Here is an 18,995-nt window from a genome sequence, read left to right on the forward strand (position 1 = left end):
ATGAGGTTGAGCACTATAGATTCCAAAAGTGTGAGCGTTCAATGTCGAAAAATTGATAATTATCTTTGAACATATATTGTTTTATACTTATCCCATAGTACAAAAAATAAATTTTAAAGTTTTATTTTGTTCGATTTTTATAAATGTTTTATTTTATTATCATTGTAACGTAGTCTCTTCAATTATTTTTTAAATATTCACTAAAATTATTTATTCGATACATGACGTTAGTATTAAATTAATATTTAATTATTTAGTGACAGAATTAACACTCAAATACCATAATTATTTAGAACGGACTCTTCTAGGTAAACGAACGAAGGGCAGTTGACTTTAACAAGGACCACAAAATGAAGAAAATACACATTGTTTTTTTTATATATAAAAATTATTGAATTTTCACAAAATTATTTATTGGAAAAGAAAAAAAAAACAAAACAAGAAACCCAATAATCGAGAGATTACTTACCGAACCGCACCCGACGACAATGTGAGGTAAGCCGCGCCGCCCTCCAGCTGCGGTGCATTGTACCGCGTGCCGGGACACACTCTTCTTTATCTTGCCGTAGGGGTGTAAACGAAACCAATCGAGCTCGAATAATGCTGAGCTCGACTCGAAAACTTTGAAATGAAGTTCGACTCGAACTAAAAATCCTGAACTGAAACTCGTGAGCAACTCGAAAATATTCGAAATGAAGAAGAAAAATTCTTAAACATAACTCGATTAAAACCTCAAACTCGAACCTAAACCTTAAATACATGAAAATCTTACTGTATTTTAAAAAAAATCAATACATAAATGTTAATACTATTAATAATTTATTTTTTAAAAAATAAAATATTAATATATTATGTTTTCGAACTGCTCACTAGTTTTTCGAGTCGAATATCAAGTAGCTCGTTTCGGCTCGTAAAGAACTCGAGTTGAGCTCGAGCTCGAATCTAGTCCATTTGATCCGAGTATTTATTAAACCTTGATCGAATCTATTTAATCTCAAGTAACTCGTGATTTGTCTCATCTCATTTATTGGGTTTCCTTTTTCTCTATGATATCTGCGCACCGCGCACCGTAATACGTATAGGTGCGCATAGCATGATTTTATTAATCTGTATAGGTGCAGTACCCAATTATTGGACCTCGGGCATCTCTGGTCATGTCACGTCGACGTTCATTGACGTGGTAGATGACGTGGCGTGATCTTACGTGGAGTAATTATACAACCTGGAATTGATTATTGGTGCTCGTACTTGGCTTTCACATGCACGAGTGGGTAAGGTTCCTTCCAAAATAGTCATCTCTCATAGAACTAAATAAAACATAATATTACATCAGATAAAATAACGATCGTTATTCTAAATCCTAAACCCTTAAACCTAAACCTTACAATCCTAAACCTTAAAATTTAAACTCTAAACTTTAAACTCTAAATATCCGTAACAATAACCTTCAGATATCCCAAATCTTACAACCTTAAACTCTAAACCTTAAACTCTAAATATCCGATACTTACGATAATGTTAGTAGTATTCATTGTTGGTCTCATCCCTCAATATGCTGATTTGTAGGACTATTGTGAATGGGTTGTGTTACCTTGCAACATTTGTTTATGGCTTCAATTCTCTTGGTTTGTTCCTTTATTCTGGCCAACTCGCCCTGAGTCCAATCACTGACGGCTCCATGATTAATGAAAATGAGAACAAAGGTGAGCACAATGTTGGCTCACTGAGTTCAGTGAAACAAAATGCTGTGGAAGGGACCGAGTTGACCAATACCAGGGAAAGAGAGGAACGGAATCCAGATGATCAACAATAAGAACAGATATCGTGTTTGTGTTCGAGTTATTTTCTCGTATTATAAATCGTGTTCGAATCTCATGTTATGTATATTTTGATATGTTCTTATTTATAAAGAGAGAATGTAAATGTTACATCATCAAATCGATTTAAATGTGATAGAACAATAACGATATATGTACGAAATTAATAAATAATGAGAAAAGGACTATGTATTCTAATCAATCAACTAAAGCTATAGGAACTAAGAAATGGAACAGTACATCAGGAAGAAATATGCCCTAAAAGAACCATGAGAAAAGGAACTCGGATCGAATGAAGTTACCGGAATTCCGGGGAGATGCCGGTTTCTGTTGTCTCGAACCTCGAATCTCAGGGAAGCTTAAGGATCCTAAAACAATGAGGAAAGTCTTGTGATTGAATAGATTAAAAATGGAGGAAACTAGGACACCGAAATCACCCGACGGCTAAGCGGAACAGCAGCCAGTGTTCTTGAGGGCGGAAACATCATCCTTCCCTCCAACATTGATGCTTTGTCCCCTAGGCAATGCTGCATGATCATCGCCTGCTTCGAGTGCTTTTCGGCTGACAACCCGGAATATTTGAGTTAGCACCTCGGTGAATGCATTGTCAACGTTCGTTGACTCGAGAGCAGACGTCTCCATAAAGAAGGTGTTTTCTCTTTCGGCGAATGCCGTGGCATCCTCGGAGGAAACGGCACGCAAGTGTCGCAGGTCTGCCTTGTTACCAACAAGCATAATCACGGTACTGGAATCCGTGTGAGCCCGTAGTTCATTCAACCATCTCTCAACATTCTCGAATGTGACACGCCGAGTGACATCATAGATAAGCAATGCACCGACGGCTCCTCGATAGTACGCACTCGTGATTGCCCGGTATCTTTGAAAATAATACAACAATAAATCAACTCTCAGAATACTTAAGAAACAATCGACTTATAGGAGAAAGTGTGATTCAAGCATAAAATCATTTCTATCTCCATTATACACCAATAACACCTCAATCAAATGCATTTTGAAGAGATTTTTACATAGCAAAGATGTTGCACAACCTACTGGAAATTTCGGCACCTAAAACATTCGAGTCGAAGTAGAGTCGACCAAGAATTTTCATTTCTATAAAGTAATTTCTATCTACATTTTACATCAATAACACCACAACCAAATGCACTTGAATTAGTGACACCAAATTCAGTCAAGAGATTTTTACATAGCATAGAAGTTGCACACCCTACCGGATATTCCGGCAACCAAAACATTCGAGTCCAAGGAGAGCCAATCAAGGTTTTTCATTTCATCCCCTGAAGCTTCTTGATGCAGTGTTTTTTATATTTATAAGATATATCATCTAGAGAAATGTAAAAAATGCATTTTATACAAGTCCGACCGTTAGAGTAACGGATAAAAGAATGATCGGAACTGAAAAAGAAACTTGACAACATCCTCAATTCATAGATAACAATAACTTTAACACCAAAACAAGGTCGATCTATAGAATAAATACAGCAACAAATATGATCCATACATAAGAAACACAGAGGATTTCCTCTTCGACCGATCTATATCCTAAAGACACTTGCAAATACAGTTTGATGATTCAACTAGAACTTCTAAGAGAAGTTGGTTTCCTTTTTCTTCAACATTTTCAGTAATGAATCAAGTCGTAACATATACAAATTTTCCTTAAGCTTTGTCCGTTAGTAAACGAAATGAGATTTCGAATATAATCGAATACATGCTAATTTCTAACCCAAATTGCATTTCATATAGGCTTAAACATGCACCAATCTAAAAGCACACCTAATTTTCTTAGCAACCAAGCAATCCAAAGAACAACACAAATTGCTCAATACCATTTTCGCCAAACCAAATCTTTTCCTCAAATCCGTATGAAATTCTAAAATTACCCGAATACAAATGAGAATATGAGAATCATGCGTGTGTATTTTTCCTACATTTTCTCAGCAACCAAACAGCTCCCCCCAATCCAAAATTCTATAAACATCCATTCTACTAATTCAATGCACCAATACGGAAAACACCTAATTTCCCTCAATCCATCAAAATTCAAAAACTTTACAACTAATAATAATAAAAAAAAGAAAACAAGCACAAGAATGTACCTTTCTTGTCCGGCAGTGTCCCAAATCTGGGCCTTGATGACCTTATCATCGACCCGAATGCTTCGGGTGGCGAATTCAACTCCGATTGTGGATTTTGATTGAAGGCTAAACTCGTTCTTCGTGAATCTGGACAACAAATTCGATTTGCCAACACCCGAATCTCCGATCAACACCACCTTGAATAAGAGATCGTAGTCGTCGTCCGATCTATAAGCCGCCATATTGGCTCGCCGGTTCCGATTTCTTTATGGAACTTATATATATATACATATATATAGGAAATGGTATCAAATGGCAAAGATGATTGGCATTAGAGAAAGAGTTTGAATTGGGAAAAAAAATTAAAAAAACGGTCATTAAATCTTGGGTAAACTAAGCATTTAGTACCTAAATTGTCTGTTTTGGTCCATTTTAACACCTAAACTTTTAATTTTTTCCAAAACTCATACCTAACATTTAGTTTTTGTTTCATTTTAGTACCCGTCGTTAAAAACTTAACGCTTTTAGTAACTAAACTATCAGTTTTGGTCCGTTTTCTTACCTCCTAAACTTTTAATTTTTTTTCAAAACTTAATATTAAATTTTGAACGGGGTACTAAAGTGAAACAAAAACTAAACTTTAGGTATAGTTCTAAAAAATTGAAAGTTTAGTTACTAAAACAGATCAAAACTGATAGTTTAGATACTGAACACATTATTTACCCATAAATCTTTTATATATTAAATTTTTAAATTTATTTTTGGGTAAAGTACATTAAATAGTCCATCAACTATAAGGTATTGATTTGTTGCGTCATTTGACAATTAAAAGTTATAAAATGATCATTCGATTATATGATGTTGCTTTGTTAAGTCTCACGACTATTAAAAGTTACAATTGATAACTCGACTATTCATATGTTCCAAACTCATCCTTTTGTTGAGTACCTTGACTATTAAAAGTTATGAAATAATCATTCGATTATATGATGTTGCTTTGTTAAGTCTCATGACTATTAAAAGTTACAAATGATCACTCGACTATTCATATATTCCAAATTCATCGTTTTTGGTTAATAAAATGATGACACTCTGAGATGAACATAAAACACTAACTAAAATATGATAAAATTTGATCATAGAATTCATCGGAAAATGACATGTTTGAAACAAGTGAATATAGTTGTATGATTATTTTATAACTTTTAATAGTCGAGAGACCCTACAAAATAAAACCTATAGTCAAAAAATTATTTTATAATTTGTAATAATTAAGGAACTCAATAAAACAATGTTTCTATACTCAGATACCATTTGTACACCTTATTTAAATTTTTTAAATTTATTATGAAATTAGTATTGCATCGTTACTATCATCGGTAGCTATTAAATGAAACGATGTAGTACATAAAATTGATAATAGGTTATATCTTATTTGACTCATTAATTTTAATTAATTTTGTATATATTTTTAAATACCAATTAAATAAAAAAAATTATTTTTCAAAAATATATATGAAAATTCACAGTTATTTTTAAGATTTAAGGGTAACATTTGTTCCTGTAGTAGATTCAATTTATCATTTTCGGTCTTATAGTATTTTCGCATCAATTTAACCCTTAAGATTATTTATTGCATTATTCCATATCTTATACCTAACTTAAAACCGTAAATTATAAGCCCTTAGTTATGTTAAAGGTTTAAGATTTATGGTTTAGATGTTATGTGTATGGTTTAGGATTTAGTGTTTATAATTTAGGGTTGTAAATTAGGGACATGATATAGAATGATGCAATTGAACAACTTTCAGTGCTAAATTGATGTGAAAATACGATAGGGGCGAGATTGATAAATTGAGTCTACTACAGGAGCAAAAGTTACCCTTCTACCTATTTTTAAAATATATATTAAATAAATATATTATTGTTAAATTTAATCTGTATTTTTGTATTAATCAGTGTAAGTATAAAATATCTACGATATTCGGGTCTTCTAATAATAACAATAATCATTTTATTAAAAAAACGTGCTATGTTTTTGTTAAATATATTTATTATTTAATATAATTTTTCTATCGATTTTACCATTGATTTAGAATGGCAAATTTTCACATCCAAAATCCACCCTAAATAAAATCCCAACAAACGTCCATTAAACTTCGTTTCCTCGTCAAAAAGAAATTCCCACAATGGCAAACTTCATTTCCACCACCACCGTCACGAATGACTCCAACCATCAAAACCACCACCACGACCAGCCGTCGTGGGCTGACGAGTTCCTCAACTTCTCAACGACACATCGCGGAGCCCACAGCCGTTCCATCAGCGTCGACTCCATAGCCTTCCTCAACCAACCATTGGAGGAAGAAACTAGGGGTGTCATCGTCAATGCCATGATGACGGAACCGAACATGCTCGACCGCCTCGACGACGAGCAGCTCAAGGCCATGTTCACCGACGAAGTCACATTCACCGTGCCGCCGATAATGACGGTTTCATCGTCGAGCCCTTCCACGCCGCCGACATCGGATCAGAATAGCAACAACGACGAGAAGCCGGCGCGGGGAGAGGTGGAAAGCTCATGCAAAGTAAACGAAACACAAGCTGCGGAACCTCCATCGACCTCCTCCAATGGCGGTGATCATATCATCGATCCAAAGAGGGTTAAGAGGTAAAAAAACATATAGTATCAAACAAAAACAAAAATCAAAACCCATTAAAGCTTGATTTTTCAATGAATTGTTTAATTTGTTTTCATGGATCATAAGAATTCTGGCAAATCGGCAATCAGCGCAAAGATCGAGAGTGAAAAAGCTGCAATATATTTCAGAGCTTGAAAGGAGCGTAACAACATTACAGGTATACATGCATTCATGCATGATGCATGCATATGTATATATATGTATATATGACATGTACGTATTTTTCTACGTATATAACAAAATGAAGAGTGAAGTATCAGCATTATCACCGAGGGTTACATTTCTGGATCGGCAAAGATTGATGCTTACGGTTGAAAATGGTGCTTTAAAGCAAAGAATTGCTGCTTTGGCTCAAGACAAGATTTTCAAAGATGGTATGACCACTTGTTCATTAATTATTAATTATATACTTTAAATTTTTCCACACGTCGTTTTAGATACTAAACTTTATAGGTGTATAGATTTTATCACTAAAATTTTAAATATTTTATTTTTTGACACAACACTTTTTCGGCTATTGATAAAAAATGTAGTGCTTAAAACCGAATCTTGTAAATGTTTAGTTATAAAATCGATACAATATTAAAGTTAAATGTCTAAAACGACATCGTTTTGGACATAAATAATCATGTCAAAATGACATCTTTTTGTCCATATCATCACAGTGATGGAAAGATCTGTCTACATCATAGTACCGTTAAAAATTAACAATCCTCTGACATAATTGAAGTTAAAACCAAATTTTAGTGTAATAATTGAAGCAATTGAGAGTTCGGTTGTATAAACGATATATTTCCTAAGGTTCAGTTGCATACGATGTAGTTTACCCTAATTTTAGTTGATGAATTATTTTTTTTCTATAAACTTATGTCTTGTCAAATGTCCTCCGATTATAGGATATTGTTTTATTAAGTCCTTTAACTATTAAAAGTTACAAGATGATCATCTGATTATAGAATGTTACTTTGTTAAGTCCATTAACTATTAAAAGTTACAAAATAACCATCCAACAATTCATTAAGTTCCTATCTCATCATTTTTCTTTAAAAAAATTGATGGTTGTCTAAGTTGGACTTTAACATGATGATTGAAATATGATAGTCGTTTGAGGTTTTAGATTAAATTTTATCATATCACAATCAATAAGTTCACATTTAGCTCAGAATACCATCAATTTTTAAACGGAAAAGGACAAGTTTAGAACATAATGAATAGTTAGGTGACCATTTTTGTAACTTTCAATAATCAAGGGACTCAACAAAGCAACACTCAATAATCGGAGGACCATTTTGTAACTTTTAACAGTCGTGAGACTTAATAAAGTAGTACTCTATAGTCGGAGACCATTTGTATACTTTACCCTTATATATATATATATGGCATGCAAATTCCATAATAAAATGTGTTTCCAATCACCTTAATCAGCTCATCAAGAAGCATTGAAGAGGGAAATTGGGAGACTAACACAAGTATATCAGCATCAACAACGCCTGAAGAAAATGAACATAAACCACCCTCCGCCGTCGCTGCTGCCGCAGAATGGCGGACCACAGCTTGAGGGAATGGATCGTTTCATTTGCGAGCAAGATATCGTCGAGAACCTGCCGGCCTTCTATCAAAGCCGGCTGTGTATCGACGATTAACTTGCCGGCCATCGACTTCCACCTTTTAGAAACCTTTGCTAAAATTTTGTACATAGGATTTTATTAAGCCGATCAAACATATGTAGTCACTCAATTTTATCTGATTATCTACTTTCGGAGTTGAATCCATGAAGGAAGAATTTATTTCCCTCGACAATCTGCCTTTTTTAAAGAAGAAAGAATGACACAAACTTGCCCGGATAGAGGTAGGGCTGAGCAACGAAACCGAGAAAATCGAAAAATCGACACGAACCGAGTAAAACGGTTCGGTTCGATTTGGCTTTAAACGGTTCGGTTTTTGGTTCGGTTTAAAGGCTTCATTTTTTTGATTCGGTTCGGTTCGGGTTTTTCATATGGAACCCATTTGTTCCATATTGAACCAAATAGGTAATTTTTGTAAAAACAATTATAGTTTCAAGTGATTTTTTTATTGAAAAACCGATAAACCGAACTGAACCGAACCGAAAAACCCGAACCGTTTAAAAAACCGAACCGAACCGAAAAAACCGATTTCGATTTTTTAACTATTCGGTTTCGGTTTAAATATTAAAATCCCGTTTATTTTGGTTCGGTTCAATTTTTGATAAAAAACCGAACTGAACCGAACCGAATACACCCCTAGATAGAGGGGTGTTGAAGGTGGTTATATTATTAAAAAGTTTAATATTTCATGTAATTTAGATAATTTTTTATATTTTTCATGAAATATTCAGTTTAACGTCTTTATAAATTTTTAATATAATTCTCTAAAAAACCCCATACTTATACGTTTCTAATAACTTTTAAAGCACATATAGGGTGTAAATGAACAGAGCTTTCGGTGAACTGTTCGTGAACCGTTCGTTTTATTTCATTTGTTAAGCTAAATAAACGGGTATGAATAAATTTTTTATGTTCATTTAATAAACGAACGAACACGAACAAAGGTGTATTCGGTTTGTTTATGTTCACGAACAATCTCGTTTTCCCAATTTTCCTTTTTTCCCCTTTTGTTTTACATTTTAAATATTGGTGAAGGTAGTGATTAAATTGAACATATGATAAAATTGAAATTTAAACTATGAATTTTAAAGAGTTTAAGCATTAGTGTTGTAATTTTATCATTTCCTAATTAGCTTGAAAAGGCAAAACTAAAAATTGAACATATAAACGGTTTGTTCCGACTGAGCTATGTGATAAAAGAATTGTTGTTATTCCTTGATATCTGGGTTCGAACACTATAAATATCAGGGGTGCGAGCGTTCATTATCGAAAGGTTAAGAGTTATCTATGAACATATATTACCTCGTACTTACCCAAAATTAATAGTTTGCAGTTAATGCTGGGATTTTTCTCACGGATAGAATTGGAAGATAATTCTAACATGAAAAGCAAAATAAAAAGGTGCAAAATTACGAAATACATCCCTCAGGTACCATAGAAAGTCGATATCATATCTGAAACTTCCTTGACACCACCAATTTTTATTATTTATGACGTCATTTTTTATTCTTTATTGAAATACAAATAAGATATGATTAAGTGTGAGCGTTTGATTGAGTCAAATCGAGTTATGAATTTTGAGTTATTTGAGTTGACGAGTCATATTTTACAATTTGAGGTAGACTTTAAATTTTTTCGAGCCGAGTTTATAAAATTTGAGTGGAGGCGAGTCGGGTTAAATTTTCGAGTTTTTGTTTAAATTTAATTGTAAATATTTATAATATTATGATCATCTTTGATTATAATTTAAATCATTTTTATAATCATATATAATACACATATATATATTCATAATTTATTCATGTATGATATACATATATTATATATAGTCGAGTGACATGACTTAAACTTGAAAATCAATTCACTAATTATTAAAAATTATGAATTATTCGAGTTGTATTTATAACTCTATATGAACTTAATTTTTTTTAGTCAAATTTATAAAATTACACCACAAAATTATTTCAAATCAAATTTTCTCTAATTAAATCGAGTTAAAAATCATTTTTTTAATAAAATCGAGTTTTGCTCGCCCTATCTATAGTAACCTGTGAAAATTTCTGGTTTTGAAAGTTCAAACAGGGCTTATTACTATTCTTTTCATAAGGCTTGCTTGTAAATACGATATAGATTCTGGATGGATCATTTTGTATTAATTTAATGGGTAAACTACGCATTTAGTATTTAAACTATCCGTTCTATCTATTTTAATACCTAAATTTTCATTTGTTTAAAATCATACTTAATGTTTAGTTTTATTTCTTTTTAGTATATGTCATTAAAAACTTAACATGTTTAGTACCAAAACTATTAATTTTAGCTCGTTTAGTATCTAGACTTTCATTTTTAAGACTTAACGTTAAATTTTGAACGAGATATTAAAATAAAATAAAAGCTAAAGATTTTAACGTATATTAAAATGAAACAAAAACTTAAACTTTTGATATGAATTAAAAATAAAAATTTAAATACTAAAACAGAACAAAACTAATAATTTAAGTACTAAGTGCGTGATTTACCCTAATTTAATATAAATGTGAACGAATTCTAAAAGAATGAAATTTAGCTGTATTTCCTGAACTTTCCCAACTTTCCCATCCTACTCAACACTTGATCCAACAGCTGTTGCATCATAACTTGTCAAGACATGTTTTTTTTTTTATTATCAAATCTTTTGATCCACAAAAGATTATGTTTTGATACAAAGTGTATTCTTTTTATAATTAAATCTGAAATATACATAAATAATAAGTATTACTGTAGATCTGTTTTACTGTGTAGAGAGATATAGAAGTACATATACCATGACATAGACACTCTCATGGACCTGTTATACTATGGAGCTCTATTTAGTTGTTTTTTTAAGCCTTTCAGTTTCAAAGTTGCGGCTTTAGTCCCTATGTTAAGCTGATGAAGACGACAAAGCACAAAGAAGCAAGCATATTCCCATTTTTCTGCAACTTTCAAATCTTTTATCTTTAGATTCTATCCCCTCTCTCTCTCTCTCTTAAAGATTATCCCATTTCAGCTCTTGCTCTATTGAACCCTAAAGTAAAGTTTGTTCCTTGATCTACTTTTGCATGCTGATCAGAACATGCATTGTAAAGGTTAGCCCTTTTTGTTTCTAAGTTATTGGATGAAGTTTTGGTGTTTGGTATCGGATGTATATGTGGTTTTCTTCCTGCTTTTGGCTTTCTGGGTTTTGATCTACATCTGGTTTGACTTTTTTACTTTTAGGTCCTTGAATTTTTTTTATTTTGGATTCCTTTACCTTTTCAAGTGATTTTTCAGCTGAACTACTCTTTTCTTTTCAAGGATACTTTCTGGGTTTTTCTTTGAATTCAGGTTATTGGAAGTGATAATTGGGGACGGAAATGTTGAGAATTGTAGCTCCTATAAAATTTTTGAAAATTCCCCCCCAAATTTACAACTATTGTTTCCTTAACTGGTGCATTATTGAGTTGCCTAATTCCTGTGTTAATGGCATAATTGTATATATTTCAATTCTTTTGAAGTTCAATTTGTGGTTTGTAGCATAGATATTAATGGCATAATTATATAGACCTGGATGTGCAATTTATAGTGCAAGTGCAGTTCTTTATTGATTGTGTTTCGAATTTGGAGTTTTGTTTTGCTTTGAGTATGAGTTTTTCGATTTTGTTTTCGTTATATCCGAACTAATTATACATATGACGAGCTTCTTTCTGATTGAATAAATGTCATAACGGGTTATGGGAACGAAGATTTGATATATTTGATATACCTAACACCTTGCCAGCAAAAGTGCACAAAAATTGAAGAAAAGACGTCCAAGTAAAAAGGTTTGAAGTTGATCTTATTGTGTCGATTGAATTATTGGACACCTTGGCAGTGGCATTGATATTGTCGTAAGAAGGTTTTTCGTTAATGGGGTGAGGATGCTTAAAGCATCATGAAAGAGCATAGTTAGTGCATGTTTATATTAGGGTAATTTTGGAAACCTTTATGTTCGATACGAACCTATTAACAGCTCAAGTATGATTTAGGAAAGAAGTTTTAAGAATCCTTCTAAGACTGATTTGCATGTTTTAAGATCTTTGTAGCTCCGAAATGTATATCGACAAACAATGTTTTGTTGCAGCATCAGTTTCCAGCACATATACCGATAGTATGGTATGATTAAATAGGAAATCCTTTCTCTTGTTATATCTGATTCTGAACTATGTCTATGATGACGTTGTTTCCGGTTTAATAAATTGATTGTTATATCCGTGCACGTAAGTTGTTTCTCTTGCATGTCATATAACAGTTGGGTGGTTTGAATCTAAAGCATTAATTATGGAGGGATACATCTAATACCTTTAATTATTGTTCGCTTATAGATTGTGCAAAGTGGGATTGCATTCTGCAGAGATGTCGTTCAGTGAAGATACAGAAGATCTGCATGATGACGGATTTAAGGGGTCACATGATGAGCACGACATTTTTATGAAGGTTTTCTTTGGAAATGATGGTGGCAGCACAAGTAAAAAGCATCTTATTACCGGTGTACTTAATTTTGAATCTAAGCAAAGCAAGAAATTAGATAAATCACTGTGTTCTAATAGTGCAAACTCGGCAGTAACAAGCTGGTCTTGCTCAAAAAAATTATACCAGGAGGATACTAATGCAGTAATTGAGAGTTCTGGTGGAGTTTCTGCGTTAGGTAGCTTTCCTGAAAGATTTAGTCTGGCAGAGAGAGATGACCTGAATGGGAGTGTCAAGCGAATGAAGTTTTCGGCGGCTGAAGTTTCTAGGGGTAAAGCAGAAAGGAGAACGATTTCAAATGCACCATTGCAGCAGAACAAAATTATTACTGGCTTGTCTTCGACGCCTATGAATTCTGTTTGCCAAATAGTTACGCACCATTTAATTGAATCATCGTCCATGGGGGTTACATCTAGTTCCGGTCTGTTGAAGCGGCATGTTGGTAAGGGCAGAGGTAAAGCTATGGCTTCACCTGTCTTGCAGGAGAGTTTTGCATCAAAGCTTGTGGTTTCTAGTCCCGCCACTGGCACGGAGAAGTTCAAGTCTCCTTTATGTGAAGAGGAAGGACTTGGTGGATTTCAATCATATGGAGTGGGGGATTGCGATATTTTCGGGGAACTGGACTCTAAGAAGGATCCTCGTCCTCTTCTTCAGCGCCCTGTTTTTAACATACTAAGAAGAGCAGGCTGGTCTATTGAGAGACGTAAAAGACCCTGCCGGACTTATGTGGAAACAGTTTACAGATCACCCGAGGGGAGGCTATTTCGTGAATTCCCTAATGTTTGGAGGTTTTTTGGCCAGGTTCTGTTGACGAATAGTCACAACTTCACGGTGGATAATTCTGGCAAGAAATGGACTGATATGGACCAGTTCTGGTCTGATCTATTAGATTTGTTGATGAGAATCGAGAAAGAATGTAACCAACCCAACCTTCCTCATACATTGGCTCATTATTGGACTATATTAGACCCCTTTGTAAATGTTGTATTCGTTAACAGGAAGATCGGTTCATTAAGAAAGGGCGATGAGGTTAAAGCAGTGAGCAGTTTAGCTATTCAAAAGAACAAGAAAAATGATGCTGTTTTAGTGCGGAGAAAGAACATTACTAAAAAAAGGTTATGTTCTCAGGGGCATATGCCAACTCAGCTTTGTGATTATTCTCTGGCTGCTGAAAGCTCATTGACAGCTTTTGAGAGGAGTTACGATACCTGTAATGGGCTATCTGGCAATGGAAGTTTGTCAAAATTCTATGACAAAATGAGTAGTGGGGCAGTGAAAGGTCTGGAAGGTTTATCTGTTTATACAACTGACCAAGTAGATACTGCCACCAGGTCAGAAACTTTTGATCGCAAGTTTAACGGTCGGAATATGGCTTCATCATATGTTTTTGGGTCGGGTAGCACCTATGGCCAGCTAGGCAGTTCTAAGTATATTGATCGTGCTGCTTCTGGAGATGTTTCTGACGTACTTCAGGGTTCTGAATCTGCCACCACTTACCAATATAGCAACACAAGCTCTCCAAATTCCGAGAAACAAATTTCTGAATATAACATAAAAGTTCCTAATGAAGTTCCGGGAGATGTATCGTTCAAGTCTTCGGAGAAAAATGATAAAACATCTAGGTATAATGAGTACCGGTTTGAGAAGTTCACTGAAGCTCTGAAGTTTGGAACAAAAGATATAGGTTCTTCACAAGGTGTTATTTTGAAAAAGAAGGCATGCAGGAGATCCAGAAAGATATCTGAACTTAGATTAGCTGCGTTAAATCGAAGTGGTATTTTATATTCGTATACTCCTTATATGAATGATCATCATGACACAGACACATGCCAGGTTAAGTTAAATGCAAAAGAGGTCCAAGAATCCTTTGTAACCACAGGAAACCTATGCCGGTACTCATCTTTTGGCTCTTCCCTGCATCAAGTGGAGAAAAAAGGCTCGAAGTTTAAGAGATGTGGAAATCGCGACGGTCCTAAAAACCGAAAAAAGAAATCAACTAAATGCCAAATCCAAGATGATGATCTGTTGGTTTCTGCTATAATAAGAAACAAAGACTTAAGCTCGACTGTTACCAGATCTAAATTGAAGGCCCCCAAAAAGAGAGCTCGGACCAAGTTCAAGAGCAAGAAGAACCGCTGCAAGTTGCTTCCTCGAGGCATGGGTAAAGGAGGGAAGCATATTACTGAAGTTCAGTTGTATAATATTGGATCCAGGACAGTGCTCTCCTGGTTGATCCTAGCTGGGGTTATTTCTCTGAATGATGTCATCCAATATCGGAACCCCAAGGATGATTCTATCATTAAAGATGGTCTTGTTTCCTGGGATGGAATAACATGCAGTTGTTGCAGTAGGGTTCTATCAGTTTCCGAGTTTAAGACTCACGCTGGATTCAAGTTTAACCGTCCCTGCATGAATCTTTTCATGGAATCTGGTAAGTCTTTCACTTTATGTCAGCTGCAGGCATGGTCTGCGGAGTACAAGACCAGAAAAAAGGGGATCCAGAAGGTGGAAGATGAGGCAAATGATCAAAACGATGATTCCTGTGGCATATGTGGGGATGTCGGTGAACTGATTTGTTGCGACAACTGCCCATCTACTTTTCATCCAGCTTGCTTGTCTATGGGGGTTTGTTCTTTGCTGACTTATGCTCTTTTGCATCGACCTATACTTTTTCTCATCGATCTTTATTCTTAATTCTTCTACTTATTTTCTTTCCTTTTCTTGCAGCTTAACTAATTTTACTTATGTCAAAATATATTTGGCCTAGTCTCACTTATCGTTGTTTAGTCTTGGTAAAATTTCATTTTGGCCTCAAATGTTCCATAAATTGATTTAAGTTGCCTCGACAACCCAAAACCTGCGGGAATTTAAGCTATGCCAACTTTAGCATTTGCATGGTTATATATTTTTGGAAGAATAATGACCTTTAAGACCTTTAAAAATAAAAATTAAATATACTCCCTCATAGATAATGAGCTTTAAGAGTAGAAAGATGGACATGTTAGAATCATGTAGCTGGTGCACATTCTATGTGGTAAATCTCATTGATGATTGTGTAATGGAGCTTAGGTTGAGTGTAATAGCAGGCGCCTTGTATTTGGCACTAATTATTTCTCATGCTTCAATTTGTTGCTTCCAGGAACTACCAGAAGGCAGTTGGTATTGCTCGAATTGCAATTGTTGGATATGTGGCAATTTTGTTGATGATAAAGATGCTTCGAGTTCACTTGATCCATTCAAATGTTTGCAGTGTGAACACAAATGTAATTCTTTCCCCTCAACATGACATTTCCTCTGAAAGGCAAAAGCTTTTGATTGTTTATTAAGAACTTGGGATGGATAACTAGTTATCCTTTTTAAAGAACATTTTTCTTTCATTTGTTTCTTGATTCGGTTTTTGCGGTGAGGAAATTCAAAAGTAAATAATCTCGTAACCAAATAGGCATATCTATTGTAGAGCATAACATTGAAAATCTAAGACCTTTGTTCTGCATTATCTTTTCTTTTTCTTTTAAAAGAAATTGAGATTTTTATTCATCATCCAGAACACGAGTGCCGTGGTACATGAAGACCGGTAGGCTAAAAGTATAAAAATTAAAAATAGAGAATAAGATACACAAGTTTAGGCTTTTTGTGGAAAGTGCTTGTGTATTTAACTCGAGTGCTTTTATGATACTTGGTGATTTGTTTTCCTAATTCCAAGCTTATCACACTGTTTCTAAACAGATCATAAGGCATGCCTGGATGATAAAGGTCGGTTTGAAGAAAAGGTTTCTGATACTTGGTTTTGTGGAGGAAGCTGCAAGGAGGTACTTTTGAGATTCAAACTTCTCGAATCTGATTTATGTTGTAAAGAACTATGGATTTAGTATATTAAATAGTTTCGGTATTCCGTGTATAAGTTCAAAGTCTTTTCCCTTACTTTTATTTTGAATCAACAATGAGGTAGATGTGGGTTTAAGTCTTTGCACGTATGTTCATGGCTTTTTATCGTGTCGTTTGTTCCCCTGGAGCTGGTTTTATGTTGATTGCTCAGCACAACATTGATGTTGCCTGAGTTTGTTTAGCAACATGCCTTATTTTGTGTAGCTTGGTGTTGTCCACATTATACCACGGTCCAAGTTCTGATGCAAGTTTCACCGGTGTTTGCAGATGCACTCTGGTCTTGGTTCTCGTCTCGGGATGGTTAATCACCTCTCTGATGGCTTTTCTTGGACACTTCTACGATGCATTCATGAAGATCAGAAAATTCACTCCGCTCAAAGGCTGGCCCTGAAGGCTGAATGCAACTCGAAACTGGCCGTTGCTTTGTCTATCATGGAAGAATGCTTTCTGTCTATGGTTGATCCGAGAACAGGCGTCGACATGATGCCCCATCTCATGTACAATTGGGGGTGAGACGCCACGGTTTCTTTTTTATTAACTTCCTCTTTACATTCAGAGTATTTTTTCTGTTATTCTTTGCATAGTCTTAGGTTTGATGATTAAATTATTTTTTGTTTATTTCATGCAGATTTATCATGATCATATAGTTCATAGACAAACTGTATATTTTGGTTTATTTTCTGTGTCGTCCTTATCATCTAGTTCTTGACCTGTCTCTTACGATGTTCGTGTCCATTTTCTGATTTCAAGATCACTTATGATTCACATGTTTTTGTTTTCTAAATGATCAGGTCGGAATTTGCACGCTTGAATTTTTCCGAATTTTACTCTCTTGTATTGGAGAAGGATGATGTGGTTATATCCGTAGCATCAATCAGGTAGTATTGTGGATATTTTGATAAATTTATACCACATTCTCTGTTGTTTCTTGCCTTTGCTTTCTCCTAGTTTATTAAGCAAATACCTTTCAGATTTTCCGATATAATGAGTTTGATCCTTCTTCATCCACATTTCTGTTTACTTTCGGGTTCTCCATCATTTGTATTAGGATGCATGGGGTAGCAGTTGCAGAGATGCCTCTTATTGCAACTTGCAGCAAGTACCGTCGTCAAGGAATGTGTCGAAGCCTTATGAATGTTATCGAAGAGGTGTGTTCTGTTCTCCTTTATCCATGTGCTTTCATGGCTCTTTATGGCTTGTAAAATCTCCTCACAGTCAATAGACATTGTTGCTTATGACTTATGAGTTTCGTCACCTGTCGTATTTTTAACTGAATTTTCTTTGTTTTATTCACCCTGCGGATCGATGTGTGCTCTAGCTGCTCATCTCATTCAAGGTGGAAAAGCTCGTGACAACTGCCATTCCGAATGTAGCGGAAACATGGACCAAGGGTTTTGGTTTCAAGCCGGTGGAGAACGAGGAAAGAAAAATTCTTAACAAGATCAACTTGATGGTATTTCCCGGTACGATACTGCTTTCGAAGCCCTTGTATCAATTCAACAAAGCCGATGGACAATCAGGTAACTTCTGCCACCTCTTAAAGCTCATCATTCTTCAAGTTTAAAGAAACAAAATCTGATCTCGATGATTATACAGAAGTTGGCAATACATTGTCTTCGCAACAAGATAATTCAACAGAACATTCGAGACACGAAGAATCAACAGGCGTAGACGTTCATTCCGTAGGAGATCAATTAGCCGATTCTTTGCAGCTTTTGGATGATAACATTTATATAAATGAAGCTTGTGCTGAAATAGTCACCGAGTTCGTTGGAGACGACAATATACAAGAATTGGAAATCAATGGTAAAACGGAAATAACCGATACTGGTGCAGAGGAGCTGTGTAATAACCCGGCCTTACAAGTTATGGAATGGACTAGAGCAGATATAGGTATGAAGGGAAATCTAGTAGACGGATCTGTACAAGGCTCTGACCGTAATTTTTCTCCAGAGAAGCTAGGATTGAGTTGGAGGACTGGCCTAGAGTCGGTACTTCTCAAGAACCCAACTCCATGTCCCAAACAAAGGGTTGATGTGGTGACGACGATGAAGCTGTCACCGTAACAAAAGCGGAGTTCATACAGCAAATGGATCACCCTCGTCTCGATGACCATAGTGCTGACATGGACAAAGAGGCGGTAAAAGAGGAGAATGTAAGAGTACTCGAGATTCCAGGAAGTGGATTGCAGGAACAAATTTTCAGAGGTGTCCTGTGAAGAACAAGATTCGGAATTAGCTTCTAGTGTTAAGTACACTTGTATTCGAATCGAGACACAGGTCTTTGTAGGGGAACAGCTACAGAAAGACTTTGGACTGGATGTACAAGTAGAATGTAATTGTAAATTTCGGAAATCCACCG

General features: G+C 35.0%; 3 protein-coding genes across 3 annotated transcripts; 2 read left to right on the top strand and 1 right to left on the bottom strand.

Annotated features, from left to right (window-relative positions):
• Window positions 1-1,996: 1,996 nt before the first annotated feature.
• Window positions 1,997-4,233, bottom strand: LOC120178705 (ras-related protein RABA1f-like). The gene is made up of 3 exons (XM_039184497.1): window positions 3,938-4,233; window positions 2,159-2,694; window positions 1,997-2,094 (listed from the first exon to the last, which is right to left on the bottom strand). The coding sequence occupies exons 1-2, from the start codon at window positions 4,156-4,158 to the stop codon at window positions 2,262-2,264; spliced, it is 654 nt and encodes a 217-aa protein (XP_039040428.1). The 5' UTR covers window positions 4,159-4,233; the 3' UTR covers window positions 1,997-2,094; window positions 2,159-2,261.
• Window positions 4,234-6,105: 1,872 nt separating this feature from the next.
• On the top strand, window positions 6,106-8,261 carry LOC120178710 (basic leucine zipper 34-like). Its single transcript, XM_039184500.1, has 4 exons — window positions 6,106-6,587; window positions 6,685-6,775; window positions 6,866-6,992; window positions 8,044-8,261. The coding sequence occupies exons 1-4, from the start codon at window positions 6,106-6,108 to the stop codon at window positions 8,259-8,261; spliced, it is 918 nt and encodes a 305-aa protein (XP_039040431.1).
• Window positions 8,262-11,024: 2,763 nt separating this feature from the next.
• LOC120178700 (increased DNA methylation 1-like) lies at window positions 11,025-18,826 on the top strand. The gene is made up of 9 exons (XM_039184491.1): window positions 11,025-11,350; window positions 12,605-15,374; window positions 15,889-16,012; window positions 16,476-16,558; window positions 16,902-17,143; window positions 17,426-17,512; window positions 17,683-17,782; window positions 17,953-18,154; window positions 18,231-18,826. Exons 2-9 carry the CDS (start codon window positions 12,636-12,638, stop codon window positions 18,698-18,700), a joined length of 4,047 nt encoding a protein of 1,348 aa, XP_039040422.1. The 5' UTR covers window positions 11,025-11,350; window positions 12,605-12,635; the 3' UTR covers window positions 18,701-18,826.
• Window positions 18,827-18,995: the final 169 nt, after the last annotated feature.

The sequence above is a fragment of the Hibiscus syriacus genome, unplaced genomic scaffold (genome assembly GCF_006381635.1).
Source record: "Hibiscus syriacus cultivar Baekdansim isolate YM2019G1 unplaced genomic scaffold, ASM638163v2 tig00112370_pilon, whole genome shotgun sequence".
In the NCBI taxonomy this organism is placed as follows: Eukaryota; Viridiplantae; Streptophyta; class Magnoliopsida; order Malvales; family Malvaceae; genus Hibiscus; species Hibiscus syriacus.